Source organism: Girardinichthys multiradiatus, chromosome 18 (assembly GCF_021462225.1).
Source record: "Girardinichthys multiradiatus isolate DD_20200921_A chromosome 18, DD_fGirMul_XY1, whole genome shotgun sequence".
Classification (NCBI taxonomy): Eukaryota; Metazoa; Chordata; class Actinopteri; order Cyprinodontiformes; family Goodeidae; genus Girardinichthys; species Girardinichthys multiradiatus.
Genome location: NC_061810.1, coordinates 38,314,019 through 38,336,139, shown reverse-complemented (window position 1 = coordinate 38,336,139; position 22,121 = coordinate 38,314,019). Strand labels below are relative to the sequence as shown.

Here is a 22,121-nt window from a genome sequence, read left to right as displayed (position 1 = left end):
TCTGCTCTTCTGATGTTATAAATAGTGCAAGCATAAAATATGTTCATTATGCAACATGTCAGCATGCATACATTGAAAAATTACCTGTAATGTGTCAAAAACACGTCGATTAAAGTAGAAAAGTGGGAAAGATGCACTATTTTTAAATTTATTCGCTTCAGTGTCACACAAATCACAATGTCATACCAATTTGTCCTCCTTACCAGTTTGTGTGAGTCTGCATTTGTGCGGCACAGCCACGGTGCCTCCAATGTGGTAAATGTTACGAGCCAGAAGGGAAGGTCCAGCAGACTTTTCAGCAGAACCATAGAAATAGGTGGATCGCACTTTTCGCTTAGATAAAACAGCGCGACTAAAAAGCGAAGAACAAATTTCACCCATTTCTTCATCCAAAACCACAGATAGCAGCAAGAGTTCAGCTCAGTTCTAGAATGCAACACAAGGAGCTAAAGATGAAGTTGAAACTTCTGAGAAACCATCTGTTTTCCTTCAACATCAGACTTGACTGAAATAAGACTTCAAATGTTAAGAAAGCACATCAAAATTCTTGCTGCTCATCTTCCTCTTCCTCTATGATCTGATCTGCAGCGGTGCATTTGTCTTTTTGGAAACATACACACACACACATCTGCCTTACTCCTGGTCATCTGTTCTCCACTCCCACCTCCTATTTATCCCATCCACCTCTCTCTGATGTCCGCAGCTCTCTCAGAACATGTGCAGCTGTGGCCACAGCCATGCTACTCTAAAGTGCAGATCTAGACACAGGGATTTAGCAGCTCCGTTATTGTTATTGTTGTTTATTCAGTGATTATGAGAAGCAGGGGAAGAAGATAGTGCAGATTACCGGGTGGGTTCATTTAGGTCAACCATTGGAATATAGGGATAAGAACGATGACATAACATTCATGATAATGGACTACCAGAAGTGAGATTTAATGGCATGTGCTTGCTTGTGTGATAAAAGAAAAGCCAAACAAAGCACATCTGTCTGTCTTTCAAATAATGCTCCACTGCTTCACACAGGCCTTTTTTCCATGACAACTTTTTTCCACGACAAACCAATGTTAAGTTGTTTTCATTGGGTATTTCTGTTAATATTGCTTTTAGTTTAATTTTCAACAATGGTTAGGTAATCGAGAAGTGTTTTCTGCTAAGCTTCTTCTAACACTTGCATGTCTTGTTTATTGTCACTCCTCTTAATTCCCAGCTTTTCCCACTGAATGTTTCAGTTTATGTATGGGTAATTGTCATGTTGTAAAAAAAACATCCCTAGGAATCCAACACCACTGTATAACATTACATGTTGCACATGTTGTGTGTTAATGGGCAAATATCCTACATCTAACAAAATGTTTTGTGACAGATTTATTATTTTTTAACTGTTCTATGTGCTAAAAACTGGTTGAAAAGAGTAGGCACAGTAATCATATTATAAGTGAAGCCTGCAGAGTTTTTTTACTAGACTTTAGAGAACACAGTTTATTGCAACTGTTAAAGTTACTGACACAACTCAGAAATATTAAAGCGAAGAGTGGAAACTGATAAAAAAAAATAGTGTGAATAAGTTTAGTTTATTAATCTGTGTAAACCTAATAAAGTCTCTTTTTAGACCATTTTCAATAGAACAATTGAAGTTTCTGAAGCTAAAAAAATAACAAGAATGTCTCCCAAAACTGAAATTTTTACTCAGAAAGTTGGAGGTTTATTATACCTCTCTCAAACTGTTGCATCACCTTTCAAACACATCTGACACTGCAGCATACGTGATTTGATCTCCAACTAAACTAGGCAGCCATAGATTTGTGGATAAACCAAAATATTCTCTGGCATGAGCATTACAACTTAAAGAAGCCTGATGATAACAATTGTGATTAATCGACATGTTTCTGAGTCATCTTCCTGTTTTCCATCATCATAGTTTTCCATAGTTTTTGTATTAATTTAAGTCCTTTGACAACTGAAATCAATATCACCTTTGTGTAGCTAGAGAAGCTAAAGTCCATCGAACTGGCCCAATATATTATTTGCATGCAGAGTGTTACACATGTTGCTTGACATACTATAACTTCTAAATATTGTGGTCAAGAAGTCCTTTGCAAATGCAATGTTGATATTGTAATTCAATATATTGTGCAGGAGATGTTTTGAAATTTTCCTCAAACAGAAAGTTTAAAATGTATTGTTTCAAATTGTCTGTTTAACATCGTTTTACACAGCAGTTGTACATATTTGAACTAAAATCAAAGAAGTTGAATAAGAATGTAACTTTAATTGAAATGGTTTTCTGAAGGATTATGCATTAAAGAGGAACAAATTGTAAATAGAAACACCTGAGGCACACAACTTGCATCAGGGAGATAATAGCTTATGATAAAAAGGCAAATCTACAAATATGAAGAGAACTGTCACTTTTTCAGTTTTGTGATCTCTGGAGAGAAGATGACAACAATAATCCCATGTTTTAATCTAATTTACATAATACAGTAAATTAAAAGTGGAGAGATTTTTATTTAGTGCACTATCTTTCTAAAAATGATGTGTTTTTTGTTAGCCAGATAACACTAATGGTAATATCACTCCACCGATGCAAAAGATAACAAACCCCAAATGTAACCTCATGTAATCCCATAGTGAGTTTATCTAAAATATAGGCCTGAATTTGAGATTACAACATCCAGTCCTCTTCCTGTTCAGCTGTTCCTCCCAGGACACACGGCAGCTTATGAAATTAAATTAGTCAGGCATACAGCTCTGTAGATGACGATGACTTCTGGATAAATGCGTGGGGGAAATCAGGCGTTACCATGGTGGGAGGAATGCTGCAGCACATTTGTGATAGTACTTGAAACTCCTTGAAAAAACTGGAATTGTGTCACTTGCTCAACCAGTAGGATGGGACACATAGTGATCACAGAGTGCTCATATTTTGTTATCATATCATAAATAATAAACAGGATGATAATGTGGCATTATTTTAGTTCAGTTTGCCCTGTTTCCTTTTTGCCGATTGAGACGGAGGGCTGAAAGGTTTCCAAGCATACATTAAATGAATAGTAAATAACCTGCCTTAATCTGTTCTTCGTCACGATTAAAAATGGAAATGGTACAGATTTTGCGCAGAAAAAACTTACAAAATAAGTTTTCTAACTTGTTAGGAACATGTACCCAGCCAAATTGTTGATTTAGTGTATCACTAACTCTAAATGTTGATTTAATATTTCCAGCTGAGTTAAGTGAGAAATTGCATTACTCAATTGTCAAATTACACAAGTATTCCCAAATAAATTTCAATATTCATGTCAAGTGTCCAGACATTGTCACAAGTTGCAGTCACAGACATACACTAAATTCCCAGAAGTGTTAGATCAATTGCCATGAACTCCAAAAGGCATCCCACTCTTGGTCCACTCATTGCAGCTACAACAGCCTCAACTTTTCTAGGCTATAAGGTTTTGAAGAGCCTCTATGAGAATATTTGGCAATTCTTCCAGGAGATCATTTGTGAGGTCAGACACTGATGCTGGACAAGAAGGCCTTGCTCACAGTGTCCACCATAATGTATTGCAAAGGTTATCTTTTGAGTTGAGGCCAGGACAGTGCATAGGCTGGTCAATGTATTCATCACCAAACTCACTCATCCATCTCTTTATAGACCTTGCTTTGCACACTGGTGCATGTCATTTTGGAACAGAAAGGGGCCATCTCCAAACTGTTTCCAAAAAGTCACAACCATGAAATCGTCCAAAATGTCTTGGTATGCTGAAGGAGTAAGAGTGACTTTAACTGGAACCAAGGGGCTGATCCCATCTCCTGAAAAACTGTCAACAACACAATTACTTCTCCATCAAACTTTACACTTGGCAAAAGGCAGTCAGAAAAGTACTGTTATAGTCCACTGCCAGTGTGCTTTACACCACTGCATCCAAAAATGCACTTAATGTAAGGACTAAATGTAGCTGCTGGGCCATTGAAACCCATGTGAAGTTCTTATTTTGAGGTCTGTAGCTTCTACCTCTGTAGAAAGTTGGTGACTTCTGCTGTCCCCTGGAGATTTTTCAGTTTTACCTATTTGCTTCCTCTTAGTAATCAGAGCCAGCCAATGGCATACATGACCACTGCTTAGGGCTCCCAAACCATCAGGGGTCTTCCGTAAATGATTGAATATTAAAACTGATCATAGATTGAAATTTTTTTTATTTGTTTGTTGAGAATGAGAATACTGCTAGATTTGATTTGACGCTTTCCCCTAGATAAATGCAAAGACGTTTGAAGTTTTAAAATGTTTATTTATGATATAAAAGAATGGGCATAATCTTTATTGTTTGACAGTTGTTTTGGTTGAGTTAACATAGCAACAATCTTAGTTGAATCTTTTCTTTTTATTTAAGCTTGGTTTATTCACAAATATATCTCAGCAAATAATAGCCAATTATCCGTGATTGCTTCTAAACTGAGCCAATTACACTTGGACCCCTCTTCCAGATTCCATAAGATCGGTATTCAAATGCTGTTGGGGATAGTGACGAGGGGCCCCCAAAGGTTTGTTTTATTACCACTAGCAGTTGTCTAGAACATTTATTAGTGAGGAGATTTCATAAAAAAGACTTATTGCTCATGTGGCATCTTTTTACACTCAATACACTGAGGTTCTACGAGTGAACACATGTTTGTAGAAGCAGTCCTCATGCCTAAGTGTTGAATTTTCTACACTTAAAAACACAAATGTAAATTTCTAGAATTTGCTAAACTCTACTGGGATTTCCACTGGAACCATATACTTTGTTCAGATGAGCCTAAGATTGATCTTTTTGGCAACAAATACTCCAAGTGAGTTTAGCATGAAACAGCAGATTAGTATGTGGAAAAGCACATTTCGCCTCCTGGTAAGTAAAGTTGAGGACCTATGATGCGGTGGACCTGTTTCTCATGTGTTAGAAGAAGGCAGGACACCATAAACTCTTTGAAATAGAAGACAATGTTTCTTAAATCTAATGCCCAAAAAACAGGAAATGTGTCATCTTTGGGTTTTTGAGCAGGAGAATGATCCAAATCATATGGCCAAATCAACACCGGAATGGCTCACTAGACAAAACTAATCTTCCATGGGCATCTCAGTCCCAGGACTTAAAGCTGTGGGGTGAGCTAAAAAGGAAGAGTGCCACAGTGAGAACATAGGAGTGAACGATCTAGAGAGATTGTGCAGAGAGGAGTGGTCTAAGATCTCTGCTCTAACCTGGTAACATGTTATGCAAGAAGAGGAAGGGCTGGTGGCACAGCAGGGGTACAAATTTTGGTCCATCATTGATTTTGGTAAAAACAATTATTTCCTAATAGATTTTTTCCCTACAAAATTCAAACTATTAAAATTAATCTTTTTATATATATAATTTTTAAATTAAGAAATACTACAGCAATAAAATATAAACTTTTTACACATCTTTACCAGGGCTATAAATAAATGCACTACGCTGTATATGTCTGCATTGAATCCTTAATGAGGAGTTCTGCATGCCATCTGAAGTTAATTAGCACAGTGTTACATTAATACAGTGTTAGGGCTTTTTATATTTTACTGCAACAGAAAGCTGCTCTTTACCTTTGACACCCAAAGGGATTTATTAAAATAAAGTCCAGTTTTAAAGCACACTAATGATGCTAAAACTGAGTGAAGGCAAAATATTTAAAAAAATACAGTGCTCACCTATTAAAAACATAAAAGGTTAGAAAACATTAGGAAATTATGAGCCAAAGAGAGAAAGGCACATTCTTATCTCACGGCTACTCGCTTTGCCTAATTAAGCCCACTTAAGGCAGCGCTCGAGTCAACGAAGCTACAAATGCAATCCTCAGTGCCCCCAGGGTACAGAGTGCACAGAGGCACCAGAATGAAAATAAACACGACAGCTCCGGATGATAATGCATTCGCAAGAGATGCTAAGGGGGGTTCCCCTGACTGCAGCAGCTCAGCACAGACATCAAAGGAGCAAAGTGAAGCCTGTGTGCGATTTGAGGACATGTGTGCGTTTCATGTGCACATTATGTTCCAGACTGATGCTGACTGTTCCTGTCAGGTGAAAGCTTCTTCTACCCTCTTCCCAGTGCTGTGCATGATGAGATACAATATCTCTGGCAACAGAGACAGACTGTCATGCAAACTGTCTGATCTCAGCACCTTCACAGGAAACATGTGAAAGGAGAAAAAAGTCATAGCTGGCTCTCTGGTGCTTAAATGACACAACAGGATAGGCAGTGATAGCATTAGTTGGTGTAACTGCCAACAGTTATGTGGTAACTCTGGAAGAGCTGCAGAGATCTACAGATCAGGGTGGGAGACGCCATCAACATGGTGATAATTTGGTAGGCATTCCAAAAATCTGGACCTTTTAAGAGTCACAACAAGAAAGCTATGGTAGAAAGAAAGCTCTAGTAGAAAGAAAGCTATAAGAAATTCCATCCATAGTTTGTTAAAAGGAATGTAGGGGCAATTCAGCAGGGACAGAGAAGCTGGTTTAAGCTGATAGAGCTAAATACATGGTTATCCATGAAGAAAAGCTGCCTCCAGAGATGTGCAAAATGATATCCAGTATACAGATATCACAGGAGGCAGCCTGTCATGCAAAGTTTCAGATCTCGGTTCCTTATCAAAAAACATGCAAGGTAAAAAAACTGTCATAACTGCCTGTCTGGTGCTTCATTTAAGGACACAACAGAGACTATAAATGTCAGTTAAATGTGGGGCTAATTAAATTCTCAGGAAATAAAATGAGAATTCAATACTTGTGGATAAATTGCTTTCTATGTCTCATTTAGAGACAGGTGCCTCTCTGCCCAGCTGTATATTTATGCAGATAATTATCTGCAGAAGCCCTATGGGTACTAAAATCTGAATTTGTATTCCCGCACAGTTGGATGCGTCTACTAGGAAATGCTTAAAGTGTGAAAAAATGTGATGCTCCAGCGTTTAAGGCAGAACGAGTACGGATAGAGTAACTCAAAATGTGTGAAATTTTGTGTCATGGACCTTAGAGAATGAGTGGGAAAGGAAAGGAAAGGAAAGGAAAGGAAAGGAAAGGAAAGGAAAGGAAAGGAAAGGAAAGGAAAGGAAAGGAAAGGAAAGGAAAATAGTAAGAACCCACTTAAAAAGGAGAAAGATGATCTGAACAGATGGCAGCGTGTTTCCCTCCTGGTGTCTGCTTGCAGTTTGTGCCCTACAGCTACCTCGAGGATCTGGCACAGACAACAGAATAGAAACAAATCCGAGTGAACGTGCTGAGATTCATCATCATTTGGAGCACAAGAGAAACACACGGGGGAAGAAAACACATTTTACATGGAAAAGACATTCCCTCCATGTGGAGGAGATTAGCTGTCATTGATGATGCTCCAACCTTTTTTCCTTTCCTGATTTTCTGCCTCATTTTGCTCTGGCATCCAGCTCATCGAGTTGTTGCCAGAGCCAAATAAATGAGTGAGGCCTGCCTCTCTTGTCAAGAGACGCAGGCCTCAAACCCCAGTGGTTATCAACACAATGATGCTCACAAAACCTGAGTACCATATGGGTGAAGGTTGACAGCTTGACACATGCTGGTTTCTTCAGATGCTAGGGAAGCTTCATATATTTGACTCATGGTAAAGCGCTCACCATGAAACCCATTCGGACTGCTGTAGCTTCAATTTTGGAATCAAATGTAGACCTCAAAAAAATTCCCTGCCTGTGCTTCTAGAGGGTTTTACTGAAACCAACAGCAATCTTGTAATTTTATGCTGAGCTATTTCATGCAGTAAACATTTGTGCATTAAGAGTTTCTCAGAGATCTTCACACTGGCACTGAGGATAGGACATATAAATCTGGAATAGCCAGATTTCCAGGAGGAGTGTGAAATATCTGGCAGGTCTATATGGATTTAGAGCAGACTGAGTTTTTTTCAAGTAGAAAAATTAAGAGACTTCTCTGCCCCCTAGTGACAAGTGCAAAAGGGGCATTTTCAGCACCAGGGACAGTTTCCCACTCCGATCATTTAAGAACAAAATCTCTTAAATTATGCATAAATTGCCAAAAAAAAAAATATCGCCTGCATCCTAACATTCCTGTAAGCACCACTTCTGCTTGATGAGTCCCTGATTCAAATTGTTAGTCGACCAATTAACACTCTTGTCTTGAGTGTTTGTTGCAGCAGTGGTGATGAAATCCACAATCACAAGCGCAATAGGGAAATTGGGTTCCATCGCGTTTCGCAATATAACCCCACAGCCCTCTATAGAAATAAGCAATTGTGAGTGATCCATGAGGCAGAAAGATGAGCCAAAAGGTTGGAAAACAATCACTTACCCTTCTCTAAACTCAGATTTCTGCAAACTTCAAGCTCCGCCATTTAGATCTGGAGTTGTTCCTCCATGCGCTTTGGGCATCTTTTTTTTGAATTATTATTCCCTACTTGTGGCAGCGATAAAATGCCATCGTGCCGTCAAAAATGCCAATACATCAATGATGATGAGATGCTTCAAAAGAAGCGCGCCATGAGGACAGATTGTCACTTTTCTTGCCCCCGTCTTACAGGCGCCCCTTAAACCTCGTTCATCCTTATCGCCCGGTCTGAGCGCAGCACATCTTCTCCTCTCAAGAGGCGCAACAACACGGCGGAAAAACACTAAGCCGATTTATCACACGCTCGACGAGACGAACAAGATATGTTAATAAGCAACAGCGCAGGACTGGCGTGAAGAGAGTGAGAAAGGGGTGATATAGCGCGCAATAATAAGAGGGGTTGGGTGGTCAGCTCCCCAAGGTAAAGGCAACTTGGGCATTTCATCTGCTTCTCAATATAAACTCCCCACCAAAAGAAATATTCGGTGCCACATTGGCTTGTGTTTGATTTTTGTTTGGAAATTCAATAAAACGGCATCATTGCGCAGCGGTGACCCACTTTACGCCATCTCTGTCTTTTCGGATCTTATTGAGTTTAAGCGGGGAATTTAAACTGGCGCTCCCAAGAGAGAGCCCAACTGTGGCGTGCGTACATAATTTAATAGTCGGTGTTAAAAAGCTCTTAAACTGTGCAGTGCGCTTGTGTGTCTTTCCAGCCAGGAGCGTATCACTCCCTGTTGCGATAATTTCCCTAATGAAAGTTTCGTCACTCTGGAGCTCTCAGATTAGTGTTGTCCACTGGTCCACGTAGGGAAAGCCCATTTCATTTAGTGTTGCAGGAGAGGCGCAACACAGAGATTAGCCCGAACAGTCCACCACAAAAACGCCTTTGTTTCTGTCGCACCTGTTTGTGGCAGGGATTTCAATGTTTTTGCAGGTATTTGAAACTTTCCACTGATTTCTCTTTGCTTCCACATTTTCACACGTTATAGCCAAATACTTAAGTGTATTTTACTGAGATTTTAGGTGACAGAACAACACAAAGTAGAGCATAATTAAAAACTGCAATGACAATGACTGACAAACATTTATGTTCAGCCACATTTTACTCTGATAACCCTAAACAAAGTCCAGTGCAACCAGCTGTCTTCAAAAAACATCTGATAAAGTCCACCTGTGTGTAATTCAGTCTCACAAAAATCCAGCTAACTTACCAGGACATGGTCGTACACCTACACTGATTGGTCTTAGCCAGAGCAGACATGATAATTCTGGCAGGGCTGCAGAAATACACATCTCAGGTGGGAGAATATGTCTACAGGGTAACTATTAGTGTTGCACTTTATAAACCCTGGCTCTTAATTGTGGCAGAACGCCACTGATGAAAGAGAGGCATAAGAAGTTATGTTTGCAAGATTGTCAGAATTATTGGGAAGTTGGATAAAGCAAAATATTGGCCAGTCCTGGAAGGAAATCCTTTAGAGGCTGCAATACTTCAAATTAATGCACAACTCAAACATCTCAATAAAATACACTGCAGTTTATGGTTATAAACTGTAACGCTGAAAACTTCAAGGGGTGTGAAAACTTTTGCAATGTGCAATGCACATCTACCTAAAACCAAAGTCTCCACCTCCCTTAGAGATTTATGAACCATGGCAAAGCAAAACAATTCAGCCAGTTTGGATTTCAAAAATGAACACAAGAATGCACTGGGATGGGGAAAGAGATGAAGTAAGGGGGAAGTCATGTGGAAAACAGTGGAAAAAAGACAGAAACATATGTTTACTGAAATGGTCTTGGTTGGCATGAAAGGACAGGTTGTCAGGAAAATGAAGCATGCAGACAGATCTGAAGTCTTGTAAAGACACAACTCTCTAACAACTGCTGGGTGATTTATGCCACCCAAATGCTGGGTTTATGCTTTTCAAACAGATGTTGAGTTGTTTTAACAAAACATTGTGAACTAGTTTGTTGGAATAGAAAAATTAAGGCATATCACATTTTGAACCATAGAAACTGATGAGACTTCACCAAACCTGTGCAACAATCAGTTCAATTCAGAAATACTTTATTAATACTGTATTTATCCTAAAGGGAAATTAAATACAGTTGTATCTCATATTATACAAGTTTAAAAAAGAATTCCAATTGGGATTAATAAAGTTTTTTAATTGATTTGAATTTAATGTTGCAGAGATTTGGTGAAGTGATGACAAAGAAAATGATTATGTTAATTATCTTAATGTCAGTGGGTTGTGTCAATGATTGTAGTTCACAATAGAGAATGGATTTATCTCATAACACTGCATTAGTCTTTTACCTACTAAATAGTTAGCATAAGCTAGTGTTAGCTATATTAAACATGCTCACTTTGACCAAAGAATTGGTCATAACATTTATGTGTTATATATTAAGTATGAAGCTTATCAACCATGCTAATGACTTTAGTTAACAACAGGAAATTGATTTGTTAGTAGTTAGTGCAAGCTAAGACTCACCATGTTCAACCTTCATATATTGACAAAAGAATTTGTAATAAACTCAATATAACCATGGAATATATAATGCAGTGTTTTGTATGAATTTTGGTATTAGTAAAATTCAGTTCAGGTCTGCAAAGTGGAGCAGTTATTAGCAGCAACCTGTCCTCACAACAAGAAGGTCGTGGGCTTGGGCCAGGATATTTTGTTGTGGACCTTGCAGGTTCTCCCATATGGGTTCTCTCCAGGTACACCTGCTCTCCCCCAAAATCTGAAAACATGCATGTTTGTTTAACTGGCTATTCTAAGTTGAACCATAGGAGTGTATGTGTGCATGTGTATGTTTCCCTATGTGTCTGTGTTGTACTGTCCAGGGTGTACAACGTCTAACACCCATTAACCCCAAGAAGGCTTGATGGATAAAAAATGACAAATTTTAACCCACATTTCACTTGTTTAGTAATAGGTAACAACTTAATTTTTTTTTTTTTTTAATAAAGCACCTTGAGATTACCTTAGTTGTGAATTGGTGCTATGTAAATAAACTGAATTGAATTGAATTAATGCTTGTAAACCCATTCTTTCATAGCTGTTACTTTAAACATTAGTTGCTTTAACCTATTAAATGGGTTTAAAACTTAACCCTATGGTTAAGCTCATAACCAAACCTTGTTATGTTAAATCAGCCCAGCTCTGGATGGTCATTTGAGGCAAATTTGATGCAAGAATGGAAGAATATAGCAAAATATAACAAATGTTTTTTTGGAACATGAAATGAGAATTAAGAATTTCACTATAAACTAAGACTTTCAGTCTAGATGGTTCATTTAGACATCTGAAAACCACTATGACAGCATAAACATAGTAAGTGCATGTTATTAGATTACAATTAGAATGCTGGCGTTTTATATAAAAATCATCAAGAAGAGCAAATACATGTATCAAAATCAGCAAGCCAATTGTTTCCACTTCATGACCGTCGCTTCACAGAACATTGTGATCTGAATAAATATGTTTAAAATGACAAACAGAATTGACAAGAAAACAGACACTTTTCTTTAGTCCGTGCATTAAACAGACAAATGCTTCCCCTGCCGAAGAGCACAGAGGCTCTCAAGCCGTTATTTTTCTACCTTTGAAAGCACACAAAAGATGGTGGCTGTCTAGGTGAGACAGTAAAAGGCCTGCCTGCAGTGGGCGTGACAGCCCACAGAGACAGATCAACTCATCAGATTTGTTACGGATTTATCCGGCAGCTCGGTCAGTGGGAAGTCTTATGGTCTCAATACCTTTAGATAAAGATCACGCTGATCCTGTAACACATCTGGATTTAGCTCAGCAGTCAGGGGATAGCAGAGTGAAAAGAAATTACCATTTTGTTATCTATTAGAACATTAGCACTTAAGGGTCTATAAATGCTCCAGCTGATGTGCCCAGATGACAGCTGGAAAGGTAATACATTATGTGTTATTGGACAATAAGTGGACATACTCAGAAGTAACAAGTTACCTTAAAATAAAAACAAGAAATACGAGTGTTGTAAGTTGTATCTATCCTGCACAAAGCACTATATGTGCATGGTCATGCTCCCATCACTAACTGATGCAATGGCACACAGTGGTGTTGGTTGTTTTGTCTGATATTTAAAACTAGGGCTTTTTAAACACAAATATGTAACTGAGTCTCCCCCTAGTGATCACTCCTTGTACCTGTCATTATTAGGCCCGCCTGCTTTCTGGACTGTGTTTCATGCTTTAGATCATGTGTGTCCCTTGATATTTACCGTGAAAGATGCTGTTGTCTGTGAGGAAGTGCCGGCGATACTGTGGCTCTCCTTTCCTGTTCACCACCCTGGAGCTCATGCTGCGAGGAAGAAGAAGGAAAACAAATCTTCCACCTATAAAGGAGAAGAGAAAGTCCTTACTATAAAAAGGTTGCTGTAGTGCCAAACAGGGGGATTTAGTCGCAATGAAGGGAAAAGATAAGTTATATGCCAGACCCTTCTTCCCACCTATTTTACCCCTTTTGAAATCCCACCCCTTTCCCTTCACAGGTGTTCTCATTTATCTTCTTTCTGTTTCATCAACCAATTTTCCAGACCTCCAAATTTTCAGCTTTGTCCTCCCAATTTCCTGTCGCTGCTGATACTCCCACAGCCAGCACTCTGTGATTCTCCACCTGTTGCTCATCTGTCCGTTTGATTTAAAGCTTCGAACAAGCTTCATCTCTATCTCTCAGATGCACAAACACTGGAGATGTTTAGATCTGGAAAGGGTCGTGGCCTCCAGGATATTTATTGCCGTCTGGTGCCCGGTGACTTGGAGAGAGGTTACTGTTGAACATGCAGAGATTAGGGGTCAAGTATCCTTGAGGGGAAAGTATTTTTCTTTGACCCTGCCACAGTATTACTTATAACCAAGCCTGTTATGTAGACCATGGTTGGTTTTACGACAACAGCTACACCTATTTTTCTGCCTTGTTTCAAGTGTTATGCAGAAGATTGTTTAATGCATGGGTAACATTTACAATGCCTTGCAAAAACAATTTTAATTATGTTCGCATTTTGTCATGTTGCAGTCACAATCTTTAGTGTATTTTTGGGGGATTTTATATGAAATATAACACAAAGTGGAGCCCATAATTGTAAGGTGGAATGGAAATGATACATTGCATTTCGATCCTATACTATTTCTAAGTAAATACGTTTTGCAATCACCTTTAACTGTAATATAGTTGCAAGTCTTTCCCAGGGTTCAGATCTAGGAACTATAATTTTTTACCCATGCTTTATTGCGTAACAACTAATTCAGATTTGATGCAGAGTGTCTGTGAACATCAATTTTCAAGACTTGTCACAGATTTAATTAGATTTAAATTTGAACTTTGACTGGGCCCTTTTTACACATAATGTAAACTTTGACTTGACATTGCAGCTCTGTATGTTTACAATTGTTGTGCTGTTCCAACCCTGTTTCAAGCATGTTGTCTCCATTCATCTTCCTTACATTCTGAGACGTTTGCTTGTCCCTGCTGAACAAAAGGATATCCACCATGGAAACATTTTCCACTGCAAACATTTTGCACATGGGCTGAAAGATACAGTATAGTTCTTATTTGAGCAGTGGGTTTAAATGGGGCTTTTGATTGCTTTCATTTAACATTGACTTTCTTGTCTCTCTTGCCAGTTTGAGCTGAATATTTTTGCAGCTCCACCAGAGGGTCTCTTAGCTGTTTCCAGTAGGTTTGTAGCTTTGTCATATTCAGAAGCTGAATTAAACTGTGCTCTGTGAGATGATGTTTAATGAAAGAACAATGCTTTAACCTTCTGTGCAACCCTGACCTGTCTGGTGTGTTCTTTAGCCCTACATGAAGCTTTATTTGCTTATTAATGTTCTCTAACAAGTCTCTGAGCCCAGAGACAGCTGGATTTATATTGAGAAAAAAATTACACACAAATGGACTGTATTAAATTATTAGTTGGCTTCTAAAGGGAATGTGTGTACATTTAGGGGTAACACATTATAACTGCTATATAAATATACAGGGGTTGGACAATGAAACTGAAACACCTGGTTTTAGACCACAATAATTTATTGGTATGGTGTAGAGCCTCCTTTTGCGGCCAATACAGCATCAATTCGTCTTGGGAATGACATATACAAGTCTTGCACAGTGGTCAGAGGGATTTTAAGCCATTCTTCTTGCAGGATAGTGGCCAGGTCACTACGTGATACTGGTGGAGGAAAACGTTTCCTGACTCGCTCCTCCAAAATACCCCAAAGTGGCTCAATAATATTTAGATCTGGTGACTGTGCAGGCCATGGGAGATGTTCAACTTCACTCTCATGTTCATCAAACCAATCTTTCACCAGTCTTGCTGTGTGTATTGGTGCATTGTCATCCTGATACACGGCACCACCTTCAGGATACAATGTTTGAACCATTGGATGCACATGGTCCTGAAGAATGGTTCGGTAGTCCTTGGCAGTGACGCGCCCATCTAGCACAAGTATTGGGCCAAGGGAATGCCATGATATGGCAGCCCAAACCATCATTGATCCACCACCTTGCTTCACTCTGGGCATGCAACAGTCTGGGTGGTATGCTTCTTTGGTGCTTCTCCACACCGTAACTCTCCCGGATGTGGGGAAAACAGTAAAGGTGGACTCATCAGAGAACAATACATGTTTCACATTGTAAAAGGCCCAAGATTTGCACTCCTTGCACCATTGAAACCGACGTTTGGCATTGGCATGAGTGACCAAAGGTTTGGCTATAGCAGCCCGGCCGTGTATATTGACCCTGTGGAGCTCCTGACGGACAGTTCTGGTGGAAACAGGAGAGTTGAGGTGCACATTTAATTCTGCCATGATTTGGGCAGCCGTGGTTTTATGTTTTTTGGATACAATCTGGGTTAGCACCCGAACATCCCTTTCAGACAGTTCTTGCATCCACAGTTAATCCTGTTGGATGTGGTTCGTCCTTCTTGGTGGTATGCTGACATTACCCTGGATACCGTGGCTCTTGATACATCACAAAGACTTGCTGTCTTGGTCACAGCTGCACCAGCAAGACGTGCACCAACAATTTGTCCTCTTTTGAACTCTGGTATGTCACCCATAATGTTGTGTGCATTTCAATATTTTGAGCAAAACTGTGCTCTTAACCTGCCAATTGAACCTTCACACTCTGCTCTTACTGGTGCAATGTGCAATCAATGAAGACTGGCTACCAGGCTGGTCCACTTTAGCCATGAAACCTCCCACACTAAAATGACAGATGTTTCAGTTTCATTGTCCAACCCCTGTAAATACATTTTATTATTGTATATTCTCGTAACTGGTATTTGCAGTTTAGATCTGATTTTTCAAACATAAATACCTCAATCAATTCTACGCTAAGTGAAAAAAGTAGCTATTTTCTTTCTTGTTTTCTGTCCAAGCTGGAATTTCAAATAAAAGAATAGCACAAATCTTAAGAAATGGAAAGCTCAAATAGCCACTGGATCTTTCTTTTTATGACATCTGTTTTGGGTGGGTAAAACACTATAAATAAAGTTCTATTGATTGATTGGTTGATTGACTGACTGACTAAACTGTGCTTCAACTCTTGAGTCTGAGAGTCTCTGAGCTGCTCTGAAGTCACAGAAGATGCCTGCTTGTGCCTTACTGCTTAATTATACAGAAGCAGATGAGTGAACACATTGTGTGCATAGATTGAATGGCATATAATGGTTGATATGCAGATAGTTAAAAATAACAAAAAAAAACTAAAGTAAATGAGGCAAAAATACTACAAAATATGCCCATCAGCAGTCATTTTAAATGAATCATAACAATCACATAGCAAATACAGCTAAGCATCAAACAGTGTTCATCTTACATTAGATATCTAGAAATCCCATTTGTTTATTGTATGCTAAAGTGGATTTTACACATTATGCGTTGCTAGAAAGGGGTAGCAGACAATCAGACTTCTGCACTTCATGTTTAGGTTTAGGATCGATTCATACTCAAGGAATATGAGCATCATTCAAAACATTTATAGATTATGCGTCTCTAACGGTCCCTTTTAATTTGCAGTTTAATAAGTCAAATGGTTAATATCTGTCTTCAACTGATTTCCTTCTGGTTCTGTAATATTAGCACAAAAAGTAGGTTTCATTGAGAAAGGAAAAGCAAATATAGCAGAAAGGTAAAAGCTGATATCAGTGGCAATTTTGGACATCGGTGATTTCTGTGAAATTTCTGCCCATGCTTCTTTCCAAAAGAGCTCAAGCTCAGTCACAATTTTATGGAGGGTGTCTGTGAACAATATTTTCAAAACCAGACAGGTTTTTTTCCTCAGGATGTTGGACCATGTTTCACCATGGAGATGATGTGTCCAATGTCAAGTGCAGTTTTGGATTTCCACCAGACAGTGTGGTGTAATTGTTAGTAATATTAGCTCAAAAAGTGGGTTTGGCCACAAAAGGAGAAGTAAACTGTATAGAAGAAAGGTAAAAGCTGAGATAAGTTACAAGTTTTGATATCTATAATATGGCTGTCAGCCCAGGGTAGCAAAGACTGAAGGGTGCCACTTTTTTTATCATGGGGCTCATTGTACATGTTAAAGAACACTCACACCATTGTTTTGTATTTTCTTGTGCTGGAAAGTCTGACTTGTCCTTGTAAAGTGAGGCACTGGTATATTCCAATCAATAAGGGTATTTTGTGAGAACTGCCAACATATTTTCAGAACTACACTCGTCAAATAAATCAAGGTATTACATTCTTCGGTCCCAGATTGTCCAATTGTTGTCAGTGCTAAAACTATGTACACAATTTTGAAGATATATACTTATTTAAGATGTGCTTTTAAGAAATTCCTCTAAGTAAAGCCACTAAATATAAAGAGTCTGAGATGTCACTGCAGCAGTAAATGTGGTGCAGCCAATTTGGGTGATAATAAAAACAAATGGTTAACCAGGATCATTTCCCTGTCTCCCACTGTTTATTAGATATATGCAAACTAATGCAAACACTTTTTTGAATCTACTCGTGCAGCAGATATTTTGGTACACCTTAACAGACAAGAAAAAAGGCAAGGTTTAAGTCCTAATCCAGAAAGAAATGCTTGTGTAATCATAAATAGCTAATATTCTTAAAGACCGAATGTAATTAGATGTTTAGATGTTTGTATGAATGGTGGGAAAAGGCAAGGAAATCAGCAGGGAGTTTTGGTCTTTAGCAAATAGAAATATTACCAGAAATAACTAACAGTTACCTGAAAGATCCACAAAACCAGTCTGACGTAGTTCTAACTGCATAACCACATAAAAAAAATGTTCTGTTTAATATAGATACTATCCCTCTCATGTTCTGAGAGTTAATAAAATCACTCTTCCCTTTCTGCTTGTAACCTTAGTAGTCCTCTCATCAGCCACAACCTCAGGGGAGCACAGTTCTTCTCTGTCGCTGCTGGGATTCTTTCAGGGTGGGAAAGATGCTTAAAAATAAACTCTTTCCTGCCACAGTGACTCAATCAGACGCCCTGACAGGAAGTATGTCGAGAATGGCCTTAAGTGAAAAGTAGTGTTCTGCGTCTTAGTTGATTTTCAAATGAAATCCAACAAATGACAAATTAAACATAACTTTGTTTAATAGGTGTACAGCCTGTCAGTACATCCCCTTTTTCTCAGTTTTCATTATTTCGACTGCTGCATAGTCATTGATGTCAATGTTTTATTCAAGCATTCATAGCCTTTTAATACATGTGATTCCTGTTGAATAGAATGCTGTTGTGCTAGATCTTCCAACGTAGAAGTGTAATTCTGTCTTAATTGTAAAACAAATAACATAACAGATCTTCAAATGTGAAGAAATTTTGAGCCACAGTATTAAAGGTAGGTAATCTACACTATCTTGGTTTGGACACAACTACTTATTCATTTTAAATCATTAGAATGTTTTTTTATCTTTCAAGTGAAACACTTTGTTATTTCGTCAATGGATTATTACAGTTTAATATAAATGTCTTAAAATTTTATTCCCACCAAATACTTGATGAACCTATCGCTCTGAAACAGGGTAGATATGAACTCATCAGACCACATGACCTATTTCTTTTGCTCAAAAATCCAATCTTTATGCATCCTAGCAAACTAAAGTCCTTTTTCCTATCGGCCTCACTAATCAGTGGTTTTGTTAAGGCTGCACGGCTGCGCAGTTGGTAGCAGTGTTGCCTTGCAGCAAGAAGGTCCTGGGTTCGATTCCCTGCCGAGGGTCTTTCTGCATGGAGTTTGCATGTTCTCCCCTTGCATGCGTGGGTTCTCACTGGGTACTCTGGCTTCCTCCCACAGTCCAAAGACATGCCTGTTAGGTTAATTGATCTCTCTAAATTGCCCTTAGGTGTATGAATGAGTGTGTGCGTGGTTGTTTGTGTGTTGCCCTGTGATGGACTGGCGACCTATCCAGGGTGTACCCCGCCTCTCGCCCATAGACTGCTGGAGATAGGCACCAGCTTCCCCGCGACCCACTATGGAAGAAGCGGTAGAAAATGACTGACTGACATATCTCTTTAGTCCCAATCCCACGAGTTCCCTTCACATTGTACATGTGGAAATCAAATCCTTTTTTGCTATTAAACATAGCAGGACGTTCTGCTGTTATTTTTATAAGATTTGATTTGACCAAATGTTAATTTGATCACCAACCGCAATAATTTTTTCACACATTTCACAATTAGTCTGCGAAGATGACGGTTAAACAATAGACTTCGCATTTCTTAATAATTAATTGGACAGTTCTAAACCCAATTTTATTAATTTCAGCAATCTCCTTAGGTGGTTTCTTTACTTGCCAATAATTTGACAATATGCTGATCTGGATGTGTCTTCTGACATGGTTGTTTAAGAAACGAGAAGCTACTCACTGCATCACTTTGGGATAAATAACTTGTAGCTGAAACATAACAATTCATGCATCAATTATCTAATAAGAGGTTCTTGTCTGTTTGCTTTGTTAAATCCAGGTGGTGGCTTTTTTTATTAGACATGCAGTGTAAATTGATTTATGCGGAGCGCAAATGCAGGACACTTGAGCTATAGCATCCTTCCAAATACTACATCTGAGCAGTCTTTTGGGATTGCAATATTGCACATATTGATAATTCATGACGATTGCAATTTGACATATTGTTAAATTCTAATCCAAAAGATAAAAGTTGTGCGTCTTTTTCCAAGGAGCCTTGAAAACTTGCTACATAGATGAATAATATAACAAAATCAGCAATCAATTTGAACGCATTGAATTAAAAGAAAGTACAACCTTTGAAATTCTAGTTGTTTAGGTATGTTCTGGATATAAACAGTTCTGGTTAAGTTTACATGCAGTCATTATGGGACTGAATGCCATATTAATCTTTAATGATGAATTGAAATCACTCTTTTTCCAGAGTGAAATGGTTTACAAACAGCTTTACTGATGTTTCAAAAAAGAGAATTGGATGCACAGGTTTGAACATATTGGGGGCTTTCCATCATCCAAACATGCTCAGTATTATACCTATAGGTTCACACATAAGCATAAACTATAAGATGCTGAGGGACAGCTAATATTTTATAAGATGCCACCCAGCAAAACCACACTATTTCCTATTTCCACCTTTTTCACACACTATTTAGGTTTCAACAAGCTTCTAGAATAATTCTGGCTGGATATTTGACCACCATGTTTGGGAGAATAGATAGTTGCAAATTTGTGTAACAATCCAGGTTCCTGGGTTGTTCCTGAACATCCTAACAAGTTTATTTTCATCTATTTCAATTCAATTCAATTCAGTTTATTTATATAGCGCCAATTCACAACACATGTTGTCTCAAGGCACTTCACAAAAGTCAGGTACATACATTCTAATTAATCCTAATCATTGAACAGTGCAGTCAATTAGTTAGTTATTCAAATTGGTTAAAAAGTTTTTCTGTCTAAGGAAACCCAGCAGATTGCATCCAGTCAGTGACTTGCAGCATTCCCTCCTCCCGGATGAGCATGTAGAGACAGTGGACGGTCACTGGCGTTGACTTTGCAGCAATCCCTCATACTGAGCATGCATGTAGCGACAGTGGAGAGGAAAAACTCCCTTTTAACAGGAAGAAACCTCCAGCAGAACCAGGCTCAGTGTGAGCGGCCATCTGCCACGACCCACTGGGGGTTAGAGAGAACAGAGCAGAGATCTAATAAAACGGTTTGTGTCAGATGGTTAAAACCTGGATAGAATCCGCTGGTCTTACAGAACAAGGAAACACAAATAAAACCCAGACTTCAATCCTATTGGAAATGTGTGGAGAAGTGGAGTAATTTCCAAGAAACCAAAAAATGAGTGACAGCATTTTCCCACTACGGATCATCTTTGCGCGTAATGCTGCACATTTGCTTTGATAAGGTACTGCTACTATATTACTTCAGTGTACTGTCAAACTGTTTTTTAAACATACTTGGAAATGAAGTAAAAATAGGGTTCAAGCAGGTAGTAAACAGTTTTAATAGCTTGTACCTCAGCTGATGACTCAACCAGTTATTCAACTGGCAAATTACAAAAGATGAACGTTGTTTAGGCTCTCTGCCACCCAGCTCCCCCTTTTCATGATCTCATCTAATTTGGTCCAGACTGATGTTGGCTGGGCGATAATCCTGAGGGTCATTGTTACTGTTGGCGTTTTCGAAATGACAGATAATTGTGTTGAAACTTTCAACTTATGCTGAGTGCTTGTGAGTTTGTTCGGTTTGCTGCTTCCAACTTGTTTCCTCTTGTGTGGACATCTCCCATTTATTTTCTTTAAAAATGTATTTTAATATGGGAAACAGAAATAAAACAACATGTGCTGCTCAGTGCTGCCAGTAATAATGACATTTAATCACTGTTCTGCTTAATTTCAGGTGGCCAGCATTCATAGGTACTAAATTTTATTTATTTATGAGTAGTATTAAAGATCTTGACTCACTCAAAGACAAATAAGACATGTTCATTTAAATGTGAGTTTTTTGCATTTTTTGCAACCATAGAAGTACTGATTAGTAAAATGTTAAAGTAACATGCTGTTACAGGTGCAGGTTCACATCCAACCCAGTTGTGTTGTCCTCTAAGGATAACTGCAGGAATTGTAAGGATCTCTAAAGGACATGGGCTGGAGAAATCTATGTTCTCTAGACTCAAAGCAGTAAGTTGTATTTGCTTGTTTAAGCAGTTATCAGAACAGAGGAAATGGTCTTGGCACACAGTGACTCCCACACTCATTAAAAGCTGCTTTAAGCACTGGAAACAGAAAACAAAAATGTAGTTGTAAAATTCTCTCATTTTAATATTACAAGACTTTTTTTCTTAAATAAATGTTCATTTCTATAACTTTTGCTGCATACAGGAATACTGATGGTCCAGAAACCTCTTTTTGGCATTTTGCAGAACTAATGCTTGAATCTCAAGTTTCATATGTAGCTTTATTTGTCAATAGTAAAAAATGCAGATTATTCTAAGGCTTAATATGACATTTTTTGTGTTTTGTAAAATTCAGTGGTTTATAAACACAAGCCTGTTCACTCTATATTGATAGAAATCTGAAAACCATTTACCTGTAGCCTCTCAAAATCAATCATCTTATTGTGTTAGCTGTGTGAGTAAAACAGTTGGCTTAAGGAAAAGACAAGGAAGTTGCCCCAGTCTAAACTCTCCATCCATTGCTGTTTTAGTGACATTTTAACCTGTTCCTGGTAGAGTTGCCTGGGGGCAATTCTTG

At 38.5% G+C, this 22,121-nt stretch overlaps 1 protein-coding gene across 6 annotated transcripts in view; it reads right to left on the bottom strand.

Annotated features, from left to right (window-relative positions):
• The window catches only part of plch1 (phospholipase C, eta 1), an 87,796-nt gene that overhangs the window by 62,769 nt on the left and 2,906 nt on the right, over positions 1-22,121 (bottom strand). For 4 of the 6 annotated variants that reach the window (XM_047391781.1, XM_047391782.1, XM_047391778.1 and 1 more), the window contains exon 2: positions 12,636-12,749. In XM_047391781.1, the coding sequence (XP_047247737.1) occupies positions 12,636-12,714 (79 nt within the window). In that variant the 5' untranslated portion in view covers positions 12,715-12,749. Of the gene's footprint in view, positions 1-7,139; positions 7,231-8,333; positions 8,741-12,635; positions 12,750-22,121 lie in introns of those variants that run through there. The other 2 variants (XM_047391779.1, XM_047391777.1) reach the window with 2 other exon arrangements.